The 22,077-nt window shown below is 39.4% G+C and overlaps 1 protein-coding gene across 1 annotated transcript in view; it reads left to right on the forward strand.

Annotated features, from left to right (window-relative positions):
• Positions 1-22,077, forward strand: part of RYR2 (ryanodine receptor 2) — a 721,906-nt gene that overhangs the window by 377,477 nt on the left and 322,352 nt on the right. Inside the window, exons 16-18 of the mRNA XM_029245584.1 lie at positions 17,352-17,470; positions 17,814-17,947; positions 19,446-19,687. Of these exons, the coding sequence (XP_029101417.1) occupies positions 17,352-17,470; positions 17,814-17,947; positions 19,446-19,687 (495 nt within the window). The remainder of the gene's footprint in view (positions 1-17,351; positions 17,471-17,813; positions 17,948-19,445; positions 19,688-22,077) is intronic.

Genomic DNA, 22,077 nt, shown 5'->3' on the forward strand with positions numbered 1-22,077 from the left:
CCCTTCTATAGCACTACTGCCCATTTCTGTTATTTATTTTTCCTCTCCATCTCCTACATTAGTAGTGAACTCCTTGAAGGTAGGGCCTCGGTTTTATTGATCTTTGTATTCTCTGGACCTGCCATACCATCTGGCACTTAGTAGGGGCTTAATAGTATTTGTTGATTGAATGAATGACAGTTTGAATTCACTTAATAATATACCTGTCAAGACAGAAATAATTCCATGACTTTTCATGATGAAGACCCATTCAGGGACAGGTTTGTTGGAATTGAATGGATAGAGAGGTAGAAGAACAGATAGCTATGGTCAAAGGAGGTTCCTTTTAAGTCGCAGAGTGAAATTTCAAAGTTTTAAGATTCAGGAACTTAAATCTAAGTTAAGAGAAATTTGAGTAACAATGAGTTCTGACGCATTCCTGGATTGTTGGGTGGCAAAAATAGAAAAGGAGATTGTTGAGGTAAAAAAGGTGCAAGAATTATGAGACAAGGGTTTTCAGGGTATCACAGCATGAATGAGATGACTATGAATCAATATGGAATATATTCAGTAAGGAAAAACTGAATAGCTACTAGGAGGAAGTGATCAAATAGTAGTAAGATGATGGCAGGGATTGCAAAATGGATAAATTCTTGGTTCAAAGCATCTAGAATTGTTGGAAAGCTCCAGTAGATACAAAAAGTATGCTGGTCTCTTTCCCTGGCCCATGGAGTATCTGGAAAGAGAAAGGAACAGAGCAACCTTCAGGATGCAGTATGAATTCTGGACAGATCAGCTGCTTCACTTTTTAAAAAATGCACAGCAAAAAAAGCTCAAAGGAAAAGAGGAGGGAGAGAGAAGGAAAGAACAGAGCAGAGCATCCTTTAAGCTTGTTACAGGACCAAACTTGGGTCCGTTCACTGGGGTGCAGTAAAGCCAGTCTACCGACACTGGGCTGTGGTGAAGGAAAGTGCAGCGTTTATTGCAGGACACCAAGCCAGGAGAACGGGCAGCTCACTCTCAAAAGACCCAAGCTTCCCAGTGGCTTTCAGGGAAGGCATTGTGAGGGAGAGGGCTGCAGGGTGTGTGATCAGCTCATGCACGGGTCTCGGATTGGTTGGCATCAAGGTGAAGTTTCAAGCATCATCAACCTTCTGGTTTCAAACACTGTTGAGTGTATGCACTTGCGGTCAGCAATTTTCATCTCGTTGGGGTCCGCTTCCTATAAAAACAATCCTATAAAAACAATGTGTGTTGGGCCTTTATCTGTATCTTTCAGGGAACTGGGAGTTCTGTGATTCTATGTGGCAGATTTATAGTATACATTGTTACTAGTTTCTGGGCCCAAGGCTGTTCTTTGTTTCTGCATCTTCACATTTCCTAATCTTGAACTCTTGAGCCAGCCTTTTGAGACTTAAGGGAGGCCTGGGAGACTAAAGCAAAAGCCTTTCACTTCAAAGGACAGGGACACAGAGGCTTGCATATGGTTTCAGGCTCAGCCACACAGAGTCCAATGTTTACAGTCTTCAGTTCAGTCAGTTATAGGCACAGTTCCAATGCCTACAAATCGCTACTTGCTATGATCATTTCCCAATCCAGGTGTTGGTCGCAGGCATTTCTACTTAAAATAGAAGACTTGTGCCCTGAGAGAGCAGGGTGAAAGTCAAGAGTAGGAAGGACCCTTAGAGAATGCTTCACCTAACATTCTCACTTTGGAGGAAGAAAATTGAGGCATAGAACCTTGAAACGCCTGCTTTGAGATGCTAGAATTAATTTTTACAGCCAAGATGAAAACCAGCTCCCTCACAGTCAGGCTTGAAATATGTTCACTATACCTTGTAGCCTCCTAGTTTTTAAGTATATAAAATTTTTTTCACTGAACAGGTTTCTCTGCTGTAGCTACATTTATTCTTTTAGTGAACTGCGTTTTTTCCCTAGAGGAAGTAGAATGTTGCTTAGTTTTTAAAAGAGACAGCAACAATAAGGACATGCATATATATGTATATGCACACACAGAAATAATATAAATGTACTTCAGTCATGCTGTATTGTTTACTGAGTGCTTCCGTATACATCATCTTCGTTTCTCTCTATCTGGGATTGCTGAATACACACTCTCCTCTGCTTGTCAATCTCCCAGCTGTACGAGTAGCTTCTGCGTCTGTATATGAGCAGCAGAGCAGAGCTGGGGGTCTACGAGCTCTCAGTTGCCTTCAGAAAAGGGCAATGGACAAAACTCAAAATAAACTGGTGCAAACTTAAGTAGAAATCTGATGAAGACATGAAAAGAGTCAGCAAAAGGATGTGTTAGGGAAAAAAGCTTACCTTAGTTTGGGTTCCACCAGAAGTAGAGCTTGAGACAAGGGTCGAAGGTCAAGTTTATCTGGGGCGTGAGTGGACATGAGCCAAGGTAGAGAAGGGGCCAGAGAGGGTGCGTTGATAAGCAGGTTACCGCCGTGGGAATCTGGCGCTACTTGGGGGCGGGGTGATTCTGCGGACCCGTGCCTTAGAGCTATCCCACCTGAGCGGCGAGGGGGGTGGAGTGTTAATAACCAGCTTCTCATTGGTTGGTGCTGCCCCCTGGAGGCGTTAGTTCTGGGGCTCCTCCGGCTACCGCTGTGGTCACAACAAATCTCGAAGCAAAGAAATGCAGACGCTGGCAGCTGGAAATCAGGCAGTGTTCACTGAATGGAGAGGATGAGAGTCTGACCAGGGCCCCGGCAGCATCTGCTACCCAGCAAACTGCTCTTTCACTATACGATATAAAGAGGCAGCTGAGTTTTTGGTTCACATTTTGCATTATCTGAAGCTGACCAGTATCGCTGCTGCATAAAGCCTTCTTAGAATATCTGATCAGTTTTTAAGAACAGCCGCTATGAATTTCTTGCGGGGCAGGGGAGATAAATCGGACATTGGCCCAGACTTCATGTGTGACTGTGTCTCTGGGCCAAATTTAATTGAAAAGACAAAAGACTTGAATGAGCAAGTACACTGATTGAGTTGATGTATTTCTGAAGGCTGGGTGTTTCTTTAGGATGTTCTTAACCCTTGAAATACTTTTTGAGCATTTCAAGAGATGGCTAAGAACAGTCCGCTGGTCAGGAGGCTGCATATTTTTTCTAAGTCTTATTTTTTACACAGTCTATCCCCCCAGATAGTTTTGCAGGGATCAAAATGGCCTTCTTAGGGATTCCTGCCAATTCCTCCCACTCTTAGCCAGTGCCATGAATGAAGTCCCTCTGGGGCTAAGCAGGATGAGGGGCTTTGAGTGGTCGTGAGTTGCCAGAGCTTTGCGCTCATGTCCAATCCAGCTTTTGCTACCTGGAAACATGATAGTTTAAAGCTTCCAAAGATGGCACAGCTATTTCTTGCAAAGCATAAGCTCATCATTTTTCAAAGGGAAAAATTTGTAGCCAGTGGAATAATTTGTCCCAGAATCTTGTGTGTAGGAAACTCTTCCACCTTAGTATCTACTTAGGTGTGAGCAATTGAGTTAGAAAGAATATGAGTTCACAGGATATTATATGAGATCCACTGTTAGGGATGCAGAAATCACAGCTAACCTTTTTAAGTGATACCAGAAATTCATACAACACTAATGCTAACAGAGAAATGGACAGTGTTCTAGGAGATAGCCATGGAGAAGGCAACTTTAGCTCTTGATTGAAAGCTTTTGATTTTGCAGAAAGTCAGCTATGTTAAACCCAGGAGTTTATGTACCTGAACCTTATAAGAAGCACTAAATCAGAATCATGATGATACTGGAGACCTTTTAAAGAAAATCTTTTATGATAGCTGTTGGGATCAATATGTGTTTGACTCTGTAACCCCACACCATAATCATCCATTTGCATCCAGAGATTCACCTAGAGCACATTACAATGATTGGTGTTTTTAATAATGATCTTGGGTCATCAGGATATATAAATTATGTTTAATGCTGTTGGGTCACTTAAGACAGGGAAGCAGAGAATACATTTTTCAAAGATATCCCCTCTAAATGTTTGAAATCATCTATTAGAAATTAAAGGTTACTAATTTAATAGTTAGCTAAGGGGCTTCCCTGGTGGCACAGTGGTTAAGAATCCACCTGCCAATGTAGGGATCATGGGTCCAGCGCTGGTCCGGGAAGATCCCACATGCCGCAGAGCAACTAAGCCCGTGCACCACAACTACTGAGCCTGCTCTGTAGAGCCCGCAAGCCACAACTACTGAGCCCACGTGCCACAGCTACTGAAGCCTACGCGCCTAGAGCCCATGCTCCGCAACAAGAGAAGCCACTGCAATGAGGAGCCCGCACACAGCAACAAAAAGTAGCCCCCGCTCGCGGCAACTGGAGAAAGCCCGCGCACTGCGATGAAGACCAATGCAGCCAAAAAAAAAAGAATAAAATAAATAAATTAAAAAAATAATAGCTAAGACCCTTGTCAAAATTACTCACTTTTGAATGATGCTAGAAAACTTAGTATACAGCCATACTTCTTCCTTTCTCAGTAAAGTTTTAAGTTGTAGCTGGAAAGAAAAAAGAGGGGACAGAGGTCTGGATTTGGAGGGCTTCCTGTATTTTGAAATATCTCACCAGCAATATGAAAAATGAAGAAAGAATTCCCCCAAAGTAAAGTCCAAATAAATGAGAACATTCTTTTCTGAATGCAAACATGATCCAAGTCGCTAGGTTATCCAAAATCTGTGTCCTTTTCAGAATGCTTTTCTAAAAATCCATGTGTGGGATTGATGGCAAATTACATTTCTAGAAAATGGTTCTTGAAAAAAATCGACTGTCTCATATTTGAGAAAAAAAATTTAGTGCTTTGCAACATAGAATTGATTTTATAATCATTTTCCAAAGTTACCATTTAACCACATTACTAATTTCTAGCAGTAAACATTAAAGTGTGAAGGCTACCGGAAGTGACCAGGCTGAGAGCATCCCTGGCTTTTATAGAGAGATGGCTTTGTAGGCCAGGGATTTAAACCCCAGAAAGGAGCATGATATACAGAGGTGGTCTCCCTAGGCTTTAATTAACCAGCCACCTGAATATTTAGATGAGAAACATGTGAAAGGTTGATTGCCCAAGGGCAGGGGTCAGTTGGCACCTGTTTTGGTCACTTCCCTGACCTTGGAGGGCTATAGTGCTCTCCTGACATTACTCCACACTGGCCCCAGCGGCCTGGGCTGCTGCTGCCGGTTTTGCAGCCAAGGGCAAGCACTTGTTTTATGGCAGCCTTACCCTTGTCTCGCCTGTCCTGGGTGCCTGGTCTCCATCCATGCTGCAGTTGCCACCTCCCACCAATTGGAGAGAGCCTTTGTCTCCCAGGGGTTTTCTTGGGCGGTTCCTGGAATTCACGTTTCCATCCTGCTTCCTTAGACTCTCCACGGTTGGTTTGGAGATGGGAGTGTTCCCCACTTTTACTTATTGTATTTTTCTCAGCGCACAGCCCTTTAGGGTGGCATTCTACAAAATCCTGGTTAGCGAGAGGAATGAAAGAGGAAGTCTTGTCTCAGAGAAACTATATTATCCAGGGAGGGCTCACTTGAGAAAAACTGCTTATTAAAAACAAAACCACAACCACGGTGATCTCTGCATTTCACCTGGTCGGTTTCTAGTCCTCTTCAGGTACTGAACTTGTGTCTCATTGTCATGGACAGAACTGACGTTTCAGCACTTTTTCATTTTTTTCCAAAATTTTATCGGAGTATAATTGATTTGCATCAGCTCTTCTGTTTGCTGCTGATAGATGACTGTTTAATGCCAGTGTCTCGTCTGTTTGAGTTTTGCTCATGCCATTCTGGTTATTAAATATTCTTTAGCGTCATCTTTGGTGAAATAATTACACTGTGTCACTTGCAGTATGGCTCTATTTCATGCTCTTTCCCTTCATGATAGGTGCCCCTCTGGTGGGGGGAAGCAAATGATTATGTGCAATTGTATTCTTCTAATACCATGAGGGGGAATAATAACCCTTTCATATAAATAGACCAGCTCAGTTGACAGATTCGTAGAATTTCTGAGGTGGAAGTGATTTTGGGGGGTATCTTAACCCGGCTAGCCTTCTTGGGCATCACTGCACTGTGTCCCCTCTTTCTTTGGCTCTCTTGAATCACATTACACAATGCAGTTTAGAAGTGAATGATCTAAAATACTACTCTCCATCATGTGACTAAGTATTTTGAAGGTCTCTGCCAGTACTTTCTGATATTCTCTGGTCGGAAGCAGTTGCTTACCCTCCTAAAACTATATCCACTTTTAGATGCATTTTTAAGCTGTTCTTTGCTCCGTGCATATTGATATATCTCAGGACTGCACTTAACACCCTATCTGAAATTGTGGTTTTTCATTAAATAATGTATCGTGTAACTTTTCTCCTTCCCCTTTTTTCACACTTGGCAAGTATCAGGATTAGTTTATTCTATCCCTTTGTATTTGTTTCTTTTGTGCTTATCGGAAAGAATGCCCCTGACTTGTCCTCATGCTGCAAGAGAACTTTCAAAATTGACATAAAGCTCAGGCAGATGCTATGATCATTTTACATTTCTGCCCCAAAAAATAATTTTCTCAATAAATATTTGCTGCTTTGAGGCAAGTATCTTTTTGAAGAGTTGATTAATCTGTATTTCTCTTGTCCTGGAGAAATCCATCTTGAAGATGCCGAAATGTGTAGATCTTCTAAATATTTATTTAAAAGGCATTAGAGCACTTAATTACATCTGCCAGAATTTCTATAGATACTAATATTTCACAGAGAGACACAGTTGTTGGATTTGTATACATTTTAATGACTGTATTGTGTGGCCAAGGAAATCTTAATTTAGGGCACTGTGCTGAGAGCGTCATATGTATTATTTCACTGGATTCCCCCAGTAACCCTATAAGGTATGTTCCATTATAATTTCCATTTTATAAATGAAGAATCTGAGGATAAGAAGCTCAGAGGTAATTTTTTTAAGATCAAAGAAAGTAATGGAGTTAGAATTGAACTTGCATGGTCTGTAAACTTGACAAGAGCAGCGCTTGTATCAATTTTTGCTCTGCACTTTACTCATACCCAGGACCTAACACTGAGAATGGCCCATTTTATGTACTCAGTGATAAATGAACAAATAAATGAAAACAAATAAATAGCAAGGTAAGATTGTCTTAAAGTATTGATGGTGTCTTGTCTGGCACTCAGCACTTCATAGGCCTTGAGACATGACAATTCATACAAACATTTATATAGCATAAAATTTCTAACATTATTATTTAACTCTGTTGTATCATAAACTGCCTTTAATTGACATTTTCTTTTCTTCTTTTAGCTGTCCTTTAACTTCTCTAGTTTGTCTATCTTTTATAAATCATTGCTCCCTAAACTGAAGGCAGCAAACCATCAGAGGCCTCACTAAGGCAGGATGGTACATTATAATTACATTACTCATTTTATGTGTTTTATTTCAGCTTATTTACCATGGGAAACTTTGGATTCATGTTCATCTTATCTTCCAAGAAAATGCCCTAGGTCCAACTTTTTTGTTTTTCTTGCTAAGGCATTCCTAATATTCTACCTTTCTGTATATGAATAACAGTGCAACAATACCTTTACCTTGACTAACTTCCAGTTTTATTAATTTTCCTCTCATTTTCCTATTTTTGTCAAGTTCTGTTATATTTTAATCTCATTCCTGTCACTTTTCTCTCCCTCTCAGCTTTATGTTAGCTCAGGATTTAATGAGACCATTTTCTTCTCTAGCCTCAAAACCATTATTATAAATTATAAGTATATGCCATTATGTGTTTTCCCAATTTGGTTTGTGACCATATCTCTTAAGATCATTATTTTTAAGCCTTTATATATTTTAATATTGATGTCAATTTAAATCATTTTTCTTTCTCTATTTGAGTGAGATACAGAAACCCTATTTAGGGTGACTTCTTTTTATTTCACAAGTTAGCCCTCTGTTACGGAAAGAAAGCAAAATTTGTATTACTTTTTTTTTTTCTTTTCTCTCTCTCTATTTGTTTTAAAAAGTGAAAAAAATAAATTTAGCAGTTCATCTCATACTGAAACTGAAATGGTTCCTTGAATTCAAATTTATACCCATAAAACGGTAAAATAACAAGTTATTCCTTTCTCAGCGCTTCAATCTGTAACCTGCAAAATTCACTGTAAATGTTAAAAAAGATGTGTTGTAATTATGCTAAATACTGGTTCATTATTCAACTCCTGCTGTTTGTTCTGGGTGAGGGCCAACTGAGCTCCCAACCAGTTCAAACTAGAATCTTCTGCCATTTCTAGTTCCATGTTCGTGCCCACCCATGAAAGAAGGATGGCTTGGATGGGATATGTGAGTTGTGACTCATTGGCCGTTTAGTTTAAATTAGTGGAACAAAACAACAGATGTGTGTCTCTACAGAACCCTCTCAAATGCACAGGCCCAGGTACAAATGCATCCCTTTACACCTGTCATATTCTTTCTTTCATGACTTCACATCTGGTGTGTACCCCAAAAACCTCCCAGACTCCTCGGACGTTTAGTCAACATGGCGCTAGCTGGACTTGTCTTCTGCTCTCTCTAACCAGTGATTATTTGCATATTTTTCTTTTCTCATAATGGTAATAATATCATGAGAAGGGATTCCTGTCCACCAGGAGTGCTTTATGTCTTATTTTAGCATTCGTAAGGTTGTAAGGCTACCTGGTTAATCTTCCACTGTATTTTTGGCCCAACAGTCCTGCTGTCTCAAGAAAGAAAAATTTTCTGCCGTTGAGTCTACTTGCCCTTCTTGCTCTCTTACTGCAGTCCCAGATATACTACCTTAACTAATTTTATTTTAATAACTAACCTTTATTTCATTTCTTCCTGCTGATCAATAAATATTTTCCCTGAATTTTTCTTCTAATCAGTGTTGTCCATTCGGCATTTCCCTACCTTTTCCTATTTTTTAATTGTTAGCCTCTGTTTAAAAAGAAGCATATTTATAATGTTTCCCTGTTGATCCTTTTTATTTCACTTTATTTGTCTTTTATGTTATTTTGTTACAACCGTAAAATAATAGCAGGTGATCATATAGCACTGCTCGGATCCGGGCCCTGTTCTAAATGCTTTCCACATATTCTCAAAACAGACCCCCAGGGTGGGCACCATTATTGTGCCCATGTTAGAGACGAGGACACCGGAGCATAGAGAGGTTAAGTAATGTGCCTAAAATCTGCCGGGACTAAAATCTGGGCACGTTGGCTTTAGACTGTGTTTGTAACCAGTACATAAAACAGAATACTAACGGTATCTCATTATTATATTTCCTCATTAAGCCTTGTAAATATTGAGTAGACCAGTCCCTCTGTTAAAAGGATGACAGTCTACTGCATATCTTGTTATTGCATCCGGAAACAATCTCCCATAACCTCTATAGATAGCTTTGGTCTGCTTGTTTCACATTTGTGTGTTTTCATGGTTTTTTTTTTCTGTCATTTCCCAGTGTCTTTCCCCCAGTCTTTTTACTTGTTGTGTCACTTTATTTAAATTTCATTACCCAGGGCGAAAATAGAAATTTCCTTATTTCCTTTTGCCTTCAGTGAGCCCTGGGGACACTAATAATAAGGTCTGACCAAAACGTTGCAAAAAATCTTAACTCCTAGAAAGAGAGAAAAGAAAAAAGCAGGCTGTGGTTGGAATAATTTGGAATTCATGGTTTCTCTCATTATAACTGTCACCGATCCTGCAGTGGATACCACCCTTCTGTGTGTTTTGCATGTGCCCTGTCCCCAGTGTTTCCTTAACTAGGGAGCAGTGTGATTCACACCAGTTAGCGCCCAGGTTGAAGCCTCCCTGTTTGCTCACCACTAGCTTAGCCCAAGGGGTTTCCATGCTGAAATCTTCAGCTGAGGCCATGGACTCCTTCTGGAGTTGCTTGCAGTAGAGATGTAAGTGATAATTCCTTTCTCTCAAATCTGAATCACACCCATGTTACCCCTAATGCATTGAGAACTAGGTTCCATCTAAACCTACATCTACCTCGGTGTTCTGGGATTATTTTAATTTTGTTTTATTTTGCAAAACTCTTGTGACCATAGGTGAGAAAATAAGGTCCTGGGGGGATTGACATTGTGCTTTCCAGGTCAATTGGTTCTCCTTGTTGTCCTGTGACGACACTGGGAGCACAAGTACCATGGCTTTACTCTGGCTTCTCATTGGCCTTCTGTGCTGGAGTGGCTCCAAGTCTGATTCTATTCACTCCTTCTCTCAAGTGGACAAGGTTCACCAGGGAGCTTGTGCCTACTTGGTCTGAGGTGAAATCCCCGGACTAGATTCCTCCTGGTAGGTAAAGTCAGACCAAATACAGCACTTCTGCTCTGTGGCTTGTTTCCAGTTTTTCCATACAGACCCTCGACAAATTTTGTCCAACCGTGGACAGCCCTGGGCATGACCCGTGAATAGAAAATAGCACAGTCAACTTTGACCCCAGATGGAGAGCTTCCCCAGTTTGGGAAGCCAGGTAACAAACGTGTAAGTCTATCGATAAAAAGCAAACTGGGCCATTGTACTTTGATTACAGAAAACAAGTTGAGGAACATTCTCTACCATCCCAGCACTTGGGTGCTCCCATTACCATTAAGTTCTTTCCAGCCATTTTGTTATATCCTCAGAGATTTTTCTTGCTCTTTAGAATATAAATGATTCAGAAAGTTACAGCCATAAAAGTTTTAAGGCAAATAGCTGAACGTTGCTTGTATTATACGTATAATGCCTTGCCCCTCAATTTTGCATTAGGCACAGTTAAACCAGTCCCTGCCCTTAAGGGCTCATTGTCTCATGGGAGATTGAAATGAAAGTAAATAATTTTAATAAAATGTGATCAATACTGCAAAGAAGGAGTAATTCATCCCCAGACGTTAGTAAAGACTCACCAAGTGAGGTGACTTTTTGCCTTTGCAAGATGGTTCAGATCTTGCAGTCTCAGAAAAGGAAAGTGTGTTGAAATCTGAGATTAATATGCACGAAGGGGGGCTTCCCTGGTGGTGCAGTGGTTGAGAGTCCGCCTGACGATGCAGGGGACACGGGTTCGTGCCCTGGTCCGGGAAGATCCCACATGCCGCGGAGCGGCTGGGCCTGTGAGCGATGGCCGCTGAGCCTGCGCTCCACAATGGGAGAGACCACGACAGTGAGACGCCTGCGTACCACAAAAAATATATATATATATGCGCGAAGGGTTGAAGGTGAGAAAGATCCTACAAGCTCCACCAGGGCTTTGCAGGCCTTGTTTACTGCTCATCCCCGTTGCTTGAAACAGTGCCTGGTAGGTACTTAATAAATATTTATGATTAATATTTATGTAAAATTATGTATTAATCATTCTTTGTAGGAGGAAGTGGTGGGAATTGAGGCAATAAAGGAAGGTTAAACCATCTAGAAGAGGGACTGACATGCTTTTAATGTATTGTTGAATTTGTTTCGGTTATATTTTGTTGAGGATTTTTACATCTGTCTTCATCAGGGATATTGACCTGCAATTTTCTTTTCATGTGGTGTCCTTGTCTGTTTTTGGTATCACAGTAATGCTGGCCTTATAAAATGAGTTCGGAAGTGTTCCCTTCTCTTCTGTTTTTTGGAAGAGATTGAGAAGGATTATATTAATTCTTCTTTAAATGTTAAGTAGAATTCATCAGTGAAACCAACTGGTCCTGGACTTGTGTTTGTTGGCAGGTTTTTGGTTACTAATTCAATCTTCTTACTATGAATCAGTCTAGTCACAATTTATGTTTCTTCATAATTCAGTTTTGGTGTATTTTATGTTTCTAAGAATTCATTTTTTTAACATATTTCCCAATTTGTTTCTGTGGTATCAGTTGTACGTCTCCTCTTTCATTTATTTATTTGAGTCCCTTCTCTTTTTCTCTTGGTGAGTCTAGCTAAAGGTTTGTCTATTTTGTTCATCTTTTCCAAAAGCCAGCTTTTAGTTAAATTGACCTTCTCTGTTGTCTTTTAGTCTCTATTTCATGGATTTCCACTTTGATCTTTGTTATTTTCTTCCTTGTACTGACTTGGGCTTTGTTTCTTCTTTTTCTAGTTTGTTGAAGTGTAAAGTTAAGTGGTTTATTTGAGAATTTTCTCATTATAGGCATTTATCACTGTGAAATTCCCTCTTAGAACTGCCTTTGCTGCGTCCCATAAGTTTTGGTATGTTGTATTTCCATTTTCATTTGCTGCTCTGTTTTTTGCTTTTTCTTTTGATTTCCTCTTTGACCCACTGGTTGTTGAGTAACCTGTTGTTTGATCTCCACATACTTGTGACTATCCCAGTTTTCTTCTTGTGACTAATTTCTAGTTTCATACCATTGTGGTCAGAAATGATGCTTGATATGACTTTAATCTTCTTAAATTTATTAAGACTTGTTTTGTGGCCCAGCATATTATCTATCCTGGAGAATGCTCCACGTGTGCTTGAGAAGAATGTGTTTTCTGTTTCTTTTTGTTGGAATGTTCTGTATATGTTAGTTCAGTTCATCTGGTATAGTGCGTCATTTAAGGGCAATTTTCCTTACTGCTTTTCTGTCTGGATGATCTATCCATTGATGAAATTGGGCCATTAAAGTCTCCTACTATTGTACTACTATCTGTTTCTCCCTTTAGGTCTTTTTATATTTGCTTTATATATTCAGTTGCCTCTATGTTGGGTGCATAAATATTACAAACATTATATCCTCTTGTTGGATTGACCCCTTTATCATTATATAATGACCTTCTTTGTCTCTTATTACAGTCTTTGTCTTAAAGTGTATTTTGTCTGATACAGGTATAGCTATCCCAGCTTTCTTTGGTTTCCGTTTGTCTGAAATTTCTTTTTCCATCTGTTCTCTTTCAGTCTGTGTGTGTCCTTACATCTGAAGTGAGTCTCTTGTAGGCAGCATATAGATGGGTTGGTTTCTTTATTTTTAGAGAATATGCCAAGACCTGTCAGCATCTAAAAGAGGAGGATCTCAGAACCTAGATTCAGGCTGATTGAAAGCCAGACCCTCAGGCAGCAGCCTTTAAAATATGCAAATATACCTCATTCAGGGGAAGACTGGGAGATGGGCATTTCTGTCTGCTCTCTGTGCCAAATCCTGGGGTGATAGCTAGGTAAGAACTGTTTTTTTCTTTGCTACTGTCCCATTGAAGCCTTGAACATAAGCCCCACTGGCACCAGAGCCAAGCTGTCAAGGGATGTGTCCTTTGGTTCACAGCCATAAGAGCCGGTGCGTCAGACATGTACACAAGCTCCTTTCTCAGAGACACCGATGATCTGGGGTCTCGAGATGTGTGGGCCAGACCAGAAACCTTCCCCTCCAGCCAAAGCTCCAAGACAGCAAATAAGCCTTTTTACAGAAAATTGGGGGTGGGTTTCAGTTGACTCTGTTTGTTCTGTGCCCTGGGCAGGGTGTTATGCTTTCGTGGAACACACGAGCACAGGCCCTGCTGGCCATCACAGCCAGGTGATGAAGGGACGTCCCTGTGCATCAGGGCACTAGGTGTAAAAAACTGGGGCACCAGTCATGCACAGAAACTCCCTCCAGGACATACGCACGAGCTGAAGCAAATCAGTTGGGGAGCACAAAGGTGGTGCCCGCCAACCTCCATCTCTGGAGAGAATTTCAGTTGGTCCCCCGATTTGTGTTAAATTAGATGCCTGCCCCTCACGCCAAAGCTTTAACGTAAGCAAATAAGCCTTTTACAGAAAGACTGGGTACTTTTGGCTGCCTCTGTGCTGGGCCCTGGGGTAGGTGAGTTCCTGCTGTCCCTTTAGGGACTTTTTCTCAATTTGCAATAGCTTCATGGGTCTTGTGGACGCAAGCCCCATTGGCTTTCAAAGCTAGATGTTTTGGGCGCTTGCTCTCAGGTGCAGGTCTTAAAGTAGGGGTGCCAGATATGGGGTTCCAAGCCCTTTGCTACTCAGGGAGAAGCTCGGGGTTGTGAATTACTTGCCGATTGTGGGTTGCTGCTTGGGAGTGGGGTTTGTAGCGAGATTGTGTCTCAGCCTCTCCTACCTGATTCAATGTGGGGTTTTTTGTTGTGTTTGCCTGGTGTATAGGATTCACTCAGTAAAGTTTTGAGTTTCTTTCAGAGGCAATTGTTCCATATATAAATGTAGATATGATGTATTCTTGGGAGGAGTTGAGTTTAGAATCCTCCAATGTCACTACCTTGAACCAGGACCTAGAAATGTTTCTTACTTTAAGAGTTAGGTGTGCTCTTATCATAGAGTGTGTGTAGTAGTGTAATTGAAGTACAGTTGACCCTTGAACAACACAGGGTTTGGGGGTGCCGACTCTCTGGGCTGTTGAAAATCCATGTATAGCTTTACAGTTGGCTCTGTATCCACATTTGCACATCCACGGATTGAACAACTGTGGATCACGTAGCACTCTGGTATGTATTTAGTGAAAAAAAAAATCCGTGTGTAAGTGGACTTGTGCAGTTCAAACCCATGTTGTTCAAGGGTCTCCCTCATAGTCGAGCAATAACTAGCACCGACATTCTGATATAATAACTTCTGGTGTTTTTATTAGTACTGCAACTATGTAAATAAGTATACTTTACATAGTTGCAGTCCTAATATATATCCAATTTTGTATTTACTCTTAAAAGTTTACATTGTACATTATGCATTTCTGTGTTATTAAAATTTCATGAATCATTTCTATAAGTTTATTAAACTTATCAAAATGTTTCGTCTTACTAGTTTGGGTGGGTTTTTATTTTTTATTTTACACTTTGTAGCATGTTCATAATTCTTTCATTCCGGTAATTCTGTTATGATCTACCAAGTTATACAATTTTTCTTTGAGACTCTGACCATAAGTGTTCTGTACTGTTACCATTCCTGGGTCTCACTCAGTGAATTTAAATTTTAAATGTCGAATCATCTTTAGTCAACTATTGCCACTTAATATTAAGCACTGTTTCTCTGTCTCATTTTTTTTTTTACCTGTTTGAGGCATATATCAGTATGATTTAAATATATACATAAAGCAGTCTAGATAGTTTTTATTTTTGAAAATGTCTCTTTTGGTGTTTCCAATTGTTTTCCTTTAGGAATTTCTTGCTATAAAAAGTAAAAGCAGTTTATTTGCAGTTTATTCCAACAGTTAAAATTAAAAATAGTTTTCTCTGACTTTTTATTGTTGGCATTAGAGGCAGTAGTTCTTTTCATCGAGGTGTTTATTTGTTGGCTCTGACCTGGTCCCACTGAAAAAAAAATTTAATGTTAAACCCGAAACTCTGAAACCCTTCCATTAGAATAGGCTGAATATGAGAAAAATCAGAGATTTATTTTCACATTGCCATTCTTGCATTTTGTGATACGTGCTGTTATTTCCAAAAATCTAGTCTTTAATCTTTTCTGATATATTTAGGTTTATGAATGCTGTGGGCTTTCGTGAATGTTTATTTACATGAAGGATTTATTTTTCTTGATCTTCTACTTGTTTTTTCCTTAATGATTATGTTTTATAGCAGAGATTGGCACACTCTTTCTGTAAAAGGCCAGATAGTAATAAATATTTTAGGTTGTGGGACTATAGGACTTTGTTCTTGCAGCCACTCAGCTCTGCCTTCTTAATGCAAGAGCACCATTTGTATTATTTTGTATATTTCTCTTGTTTTGGAGACTAAGAAACATTTTCTACTATAAACCTCCAGGAAAGTGAAATGAGCTCTATTAGTTAGGATGTACTGCTGCAGGGTCATACTTTTAGTTCCAAGAAGATATGTGAACAAACGTGCGTGTAAACACAGTACAACTTTATTTATAAACATAGGCAGCCACGTGCTCTATAGTAATAAGTATAAGTAATAGGGAGAAAACAAAAAAACCAAAAACATCAGGATAACATATGACTAATCTATTAAAAATGCTTTTCCCAGGACTTCCCTGGCAGTCCAGTGGTTAACACTCTGCGCTTCCACTGCAGGGAGCGTGGGTTCTACCCCTGGTCAGGGAACTAAGATCCCACATGCCGCATGGTACAGCCAAAAAAAAAAAAATGCTGTTCCCCTTCTGTTATTTTCATTTCTTTTAGCTTGGAATGATGGGGTTTATTTTATTGCTTACCTTTTTAATAATAGCAGAAATAGTTTCCATACCCTTATATAAAAATCTTCCTTAACTTATCCATCAGCCTGTTGTATTATTATTTTTTGCTCTCGTTGATTTTTAACAGGCACGGATTGTTGGAATACAGCAACAGATTTTGAACCACGCCAAAAATTAACTTACCTTTTGGGGTATTTTTTCATTGAATGTGCATTTATATTTCAAAACATTAAGTCATTGGTGAAGAAATTAGTATTAACAGCCCTTGTCTTGGTTTGGATCAAGTGTCAATTGTGACAGTAATAGTGAATTACTTCTATACCGTACCATTTGTAAACCTGAGCACTTTACATTTCTTTTCCAAGAAAGTGATCTCCATTTGAAATGAATAAACCTTTCTACAAGGTTCCTCTGGGACCCTTCTCAATACTCTAAGAGATGTCAGACAGTAGCTCTCAGACGGAGATCACACTTTCTAAGTGTTATGTCTAATTGCTACAAATGAACTACATTCTCATTGTTGACAAGGCAGGCTTGCTCTGAAAAAATAAAAATACGTGTACCCATTTAGCTTTCCAAGTTCACACTAAAAATTCTGATAATGAGACTTATTTTCTAATTTCTGTTTTAGACTTTAAGAAAAGATGTATTCCATTTTATCTTCTCTGATAGCTAATACCTAAAAATATTACCCTTCTTTTTCAGGTTTTGTATATTTCTATTTATTTTTGTGTTAACTTGTATATTTCTCTTGATGTGCAAACCAAGAAACATTTTCTGCTATAAACCTCCAGGAGAATGTAATGATCTCCATGGGTTAGGATGCATTATTGCAGGGTTATGCTTCCAGTGTCCAGAAGCTTTGTAAGCTGGCCCTAACCTACCTGTCCCATCCCCTATTGGCTTTGTACCCCAGGCGCATGAGGTATGCCCCCCATTCAAGACTTCATTCAGCACTTTACCGCCATCTTTTCCTGTCTGGAAAATGGCCATGAATGAGTTCTCTGTGGCCCCACTTAAATGTTGCTTTCTTTCATTTCTCTGCAGGCAGAATTACCTGCTTGCTCAGCTGAACACTGTATCTTTGCCTTGTCCTCACTTGACATCATCTTTGGTTATCAGCCCTGTGTTCCAAACACCACCTGTCCCCTATCACAGGTGCCCTGTGATATTATGCATTATGCCCAAATGCATTGAGCACATAATAATTATATTATGTTCAGTCAAAACCTGAATAAACACATAGAGAAGAGGAAAGCCACTGATCATTGTCGATTGGTTAATCATATTTCCCCCCTTTCTTTGTTTTCTCTTTAGGTATTCTTGAAGTTTTACACTGTGTGTTAGTAGAAAGTCCAGAAGCTCTAAATATTATTAAAGAAGGCCATATTAAATCCATTATCTCACTTTTAGACAAGCATGGAAGAAATCACAAGGTAAATGAACCATTTTATTGCCAGAAATAAATTCTGGAAGAACTTTAAAACTATTTTTTTTAAAAGATAATTTTTAAAAGGTGTGTCAGATTTTTCGCGAGTGTTTCTCACCTTTTCATTCCAAGCAGGTAATACTGCTTAGTGCTTATGCATAGCCTCAGTGGGAGGATGGAGCAGTTCTCAATTTGTGTATGAAGGAAAGTTGGAAAATAAGTGGGCACATGGCTGTAATGTTTAAAGTGACTGGGTCAGAGGTAACTGGAGGAAGTGTGTTTGTGGAAGGTGCTGCTGACACTTGAACCTGAGAAGGGAATGAGAGTCTGAAGGTGGCTTCTCTTTTCAGGTTCTGGACGTCTTATGCTCCCTCTGTGTTTGCCATGGGGTAGCAGTCCGTTCTAACCAGCATCTCATCTGCGACAATCTTCTGCCAGGAAGAGACCTGTTACTGCAGACACGCCTTGTGAACCAGGTCAGCAGGTAGGTTCAGTGAGCCCGCGTCGCCAGATTGGTAGCATAACGAAAAATGCACGTTCTAGCTTTGTCGCTAAAACATCGTATAGTCTGTTTGTTTGATTCGAATCTTTTACATATTTCCCCAGGGAAGAGTGTAGGAATTTTTTCTACCTATCAGCTGAGATAACAACAATAGATGACCCAAGCAAAATACACATTTATTACAAAAAAATGTATAAGAGCTCTAATTCACGTTCATATGTAGCTGAATTGTCATTGTCATCCTCAGGAGCAGGCTGACAACGATACAGGGATATAATTATATATAATTACGTTTTACATCTTCTTAGAACATAACTAAAAACACTATATCCTTCAATACCAATGGTGAAGTGCCTGCTATGTATAATAAAGACATTGAATTCAAATGTCCAAAGTATAATAAATTCTACAAATAAGCAATAAAACTACATTTTCAGTTAGGTGTACCTTCCAAGGTGTCAGACATTCATTGGGTACTTTGTCCCAGCCACAATGCCAGGTGCTTTACAAGTATTTTACGCTGCTTGTGTTTGCACAAAGTGTTATTGTTATCTACATTTTATAGATTAAAATGTTGGAACTGGAAATGGAACTCAGGTCTAACTCCAGAGACTGAGCTCTTCACCACCATGTCATAGTGCCTTCCATATACAAAATAATAATAATAATTACAACAACAATAATAAATACAGCTTATAATGAAGGAAATGTTATATGTGATAGTGATAACTTTAATACACTGTTTAGCAGCTGTCCAGGAAATACTTGCTACTTCACTCTGGTTCAAACAAAAATGTAGGGTTTAGTGTATATTTCTACGTTGTGATTTTTTAAAAAAGACTGATTTAAGACTTCCTTTGTGGTTCTTTATATAATAGACCTGTCGTTAATGAGCAGTATTTTCTGAGACTTTCACTAATCCCTAGTATTAACTTAGGGTAAAAGTTCTTCCGTAAAATGCAATTAAATACAACTAACTAGAAATTATTCTTTTCACAGCAAAGCATAGAGAACAACAGAGATGATTAATCACCTTGGTTCTTTCACTAACACTATGACTTGCTTCAGCCTCAAACTCTGTACGACACAAAGCTTAGCTTAGGAAAATGTCTCTATGTCCTGGATTAATAGTAACTCCATTAGGTCCGAGGGCCTGCTGTGCTATCCTGAGTGCCTCCCCTTAAATATGATTAATGATATAAAATATGCTGAAGAGCAATTAAGAAAAAATAATAGACCCTTAAGTGACATTGCCAAGTTATCCCAGAAGCAAACATCAGTGTCTGAATGTTAACTGTAAGGTTGGCTGTCACTGCAGACTTCAGTGATTGCTCCAATAATTTGTTGTACTTAAGGAGACATATTTAATATGTAATATATGTCTTTGAGAAGCAGGACTAATTCAGAATAGCACAGTGTAAGTTAAGACAATGAAAGGTTTATTCAGATTTTCTCACATGCTATTCCTATCTCTTTAAAGCATGAGGCCCAATATTTTTCTGGGTGTCAGCGAAGGGTCTGCGCAATATAGGAAATGGTACTATGAGTTGATGGTGGACCACACCGAGCCATTTGTGACCGCCGAAGCCACTCACCTGCGAGTGGGCTGGGCTTCAACGGAGGGGTACTCTCCCTACCCTGGAGGGGGCGAGGAGTGGGGTGGAAATGGTGTCGGAGATGACCTCTTCTCCTATGGATTTGATGGCCTTCACCTCTGGTCAGGTACGTAGTATCCATTTTCTTTCACAGTGTTTTTGAAGGAAATCTTTTGCCCTCACTGGACATTTCTAAAAGCTATTGGTATTGGTGCTGTTCATATCAGGTACATTTATTTCAGAAATGTAACACTGAAATGATGAGAGTGTTAAGTAAAAAGCAGAATTTCACTAGGGGAAAAAGAAAAGTCTTACAATTATAGTACCTCTCCAAAAGACTTCTTTGCCTTTGAACGGTATACTTCAGAAGTGGCTTTCTGATTCATGAATCAAGTGCAAAAACTTAAATGTTTCCTACTTGTTTTAATTGGCATGTGTGAAGCTTTAGCTTCCAATATAAAAAAGAACCAAAACCAAATCCTGGAAAATAATTGGAATAAATAGACTTAAGTTCCATCTTCTGGTGGGTAATGTAATAGCAGGAATTGGTAATTTGTCAAGTGTATTGTGAGGAGTCAGCTCATAATAAAATGATGCTTTGTTTCAGAAGTGTGGAACGGTTTAAAAATGAATGAATAGTTCATTTCACTAGCTACCACCGCTAAGCTTTGATGGTTGAAAGTATATTAAAAATGAGTAATATATAAAAATAGTACTCTTTTTTTTTCAGATTTATTAAAACGTGTATTTTGATTGGCTCTATTTAAAAGTTTACCTTTTGATTATGTGGATATTGGAATTCATTTGGATTCTGCAGACATACGCTTGTATTCATAAAGCTGCATTTAGAATGAACCTGATATATTTTATAGCACATTTAACATACAGCAAATAGAGAGAGGTTCCTTACATTACAGAAAGCCGAACTTTGCCTCTCATGGGCAAATCAAGTGGTATTCATTTATTAATGCTTTATAGGCCTCATAAATTATGAAAAGAACATTTTAAATTAAATTTAATTAAACCTAAGAGTTTATGGTAAGGAATTTGTAAAGAAAAGCACTCCATGTGGTTGTATCGAACAATAATACTTACTAAATTTTTCCTTTATTTGGTGCCAATAGCTCAGTAGCCTGGAGGAGATGAAGCTGTATGTTGGATATTTCATCTAACCTGTGGGGCGCTGGTTGGGACCCAGGCTGTAGTGTGGTGTGTCTTATACACGGGTGTACGGTGCTGGTCAGAAGAGAGTCACAATGTTTGTTCCAGAATTTTTCTACCCACCAAACAAAGGCAAAGAGCCCTGCCTTCAGAAGACCTGACAAAGATGAAATAGGGTTAATGTCTGTTTGATAATACATTTATAATATATAATATATAATATAACTATTATCTTCAGATATTATCCCCTCTCTCTACCTTCGAGTATCACTCCACACAAAATGGGTCCTCAGGTGAATGAATGAAGCGTGTTCACTTGTTTTCCCGTTACACAGAGATTAGGGGAAAAACGAAACAAAACATTACACTGGTAAAAAAAAAGATGCTGAATTGCATCTCATTATTTTAGCCATATAACGCCACTTCACCATTTTCATGTTTGCATTTAGTTTGAAGCTTTTTCTGTCAACACAGAGGAAGAACCCAGAGCTTCTGGAGTTGAAAGTGTATGCAATATGCCTTTCATGGCAAAGTATCTTTTAAACAGAGTGATAAGAGCAACAAAAATATTGAGTGAATCTATGCAGGTATCACAGAAAAGAGGATACATTGTGGAATTTCAAGAGAAGTTCATCTTGAAACTTTGTATCAGGAGAAAATATTTGACCGTTTTTTCAAATGGCAAGAAAATATGCACTCTACCATGCCTGTAGTTGAAAGCTATGTTCTCTCAAGCCCTGGGATCTATTGCTAATTTTAGATTCAGGATCAACAAAGATAAATCTAAACTAATTGGCTTCTGACTGAGTTACGTGGTTAAATCCACTGTAATTCACATAATCTTCTTGGGTTCACTCTCCTATTCCTTTTCTTTTTAATAGTTGAAGTAGAATTTAAAGTATCAACTATCTGTGATTTCTGAGCGAGAACACTTAACTTTTTGTGATTGGAGGGTGGAGATATTCCTTGTAACCAGAATTTGGCTTATCAGCAAAAGTTTTGAGCTCTGTCTCCATTTCTTCTTCCCAACTTAAACTTTGCATAGCATTGCTATGTTCCCCTTGTGTGAATGAGAATTGGATTGGGGCAGCAGTCCCCAGCCTTTCTGGCACCAGGGACCAGTTTCGTGGAATCAGTTTCTCCGCAGACGGGGCTGGGGGGTGGGAGATGGTTCAGGCGGTAATGGGAGCGATGGGAAGCTATGGGGAGCGGCAGATGAAGCTTCGCTCGCGTGCGCACTGCTTACCTCCTGCTGTGTGGCCCGATGCCGGCCCGGGGGTTGGGGACCCCTGGATTGGGGCATCCACATCCTGTGTTTGTAAGGCCCAAAAGTGTGAAAAACCTTGGTGCTTTTGG

Source organism: Monodon monoceros, unplaced genomic scaffold (assembly GCF_005190385.1).
Source record: "Monodon monoceros isolate NGI ecotype Baffin Bay Population unplaced genomic scaffold, NGI_Narwhal_1 Super_Scaffold_4, whole genome shotgun sequence".
NCBI classification, from domain to species: Eukaryota; Metazoa; Chordata; class Mammalia; order Artiodactyla; family Monodontidae; genus Monodon; species Monodon monoceros.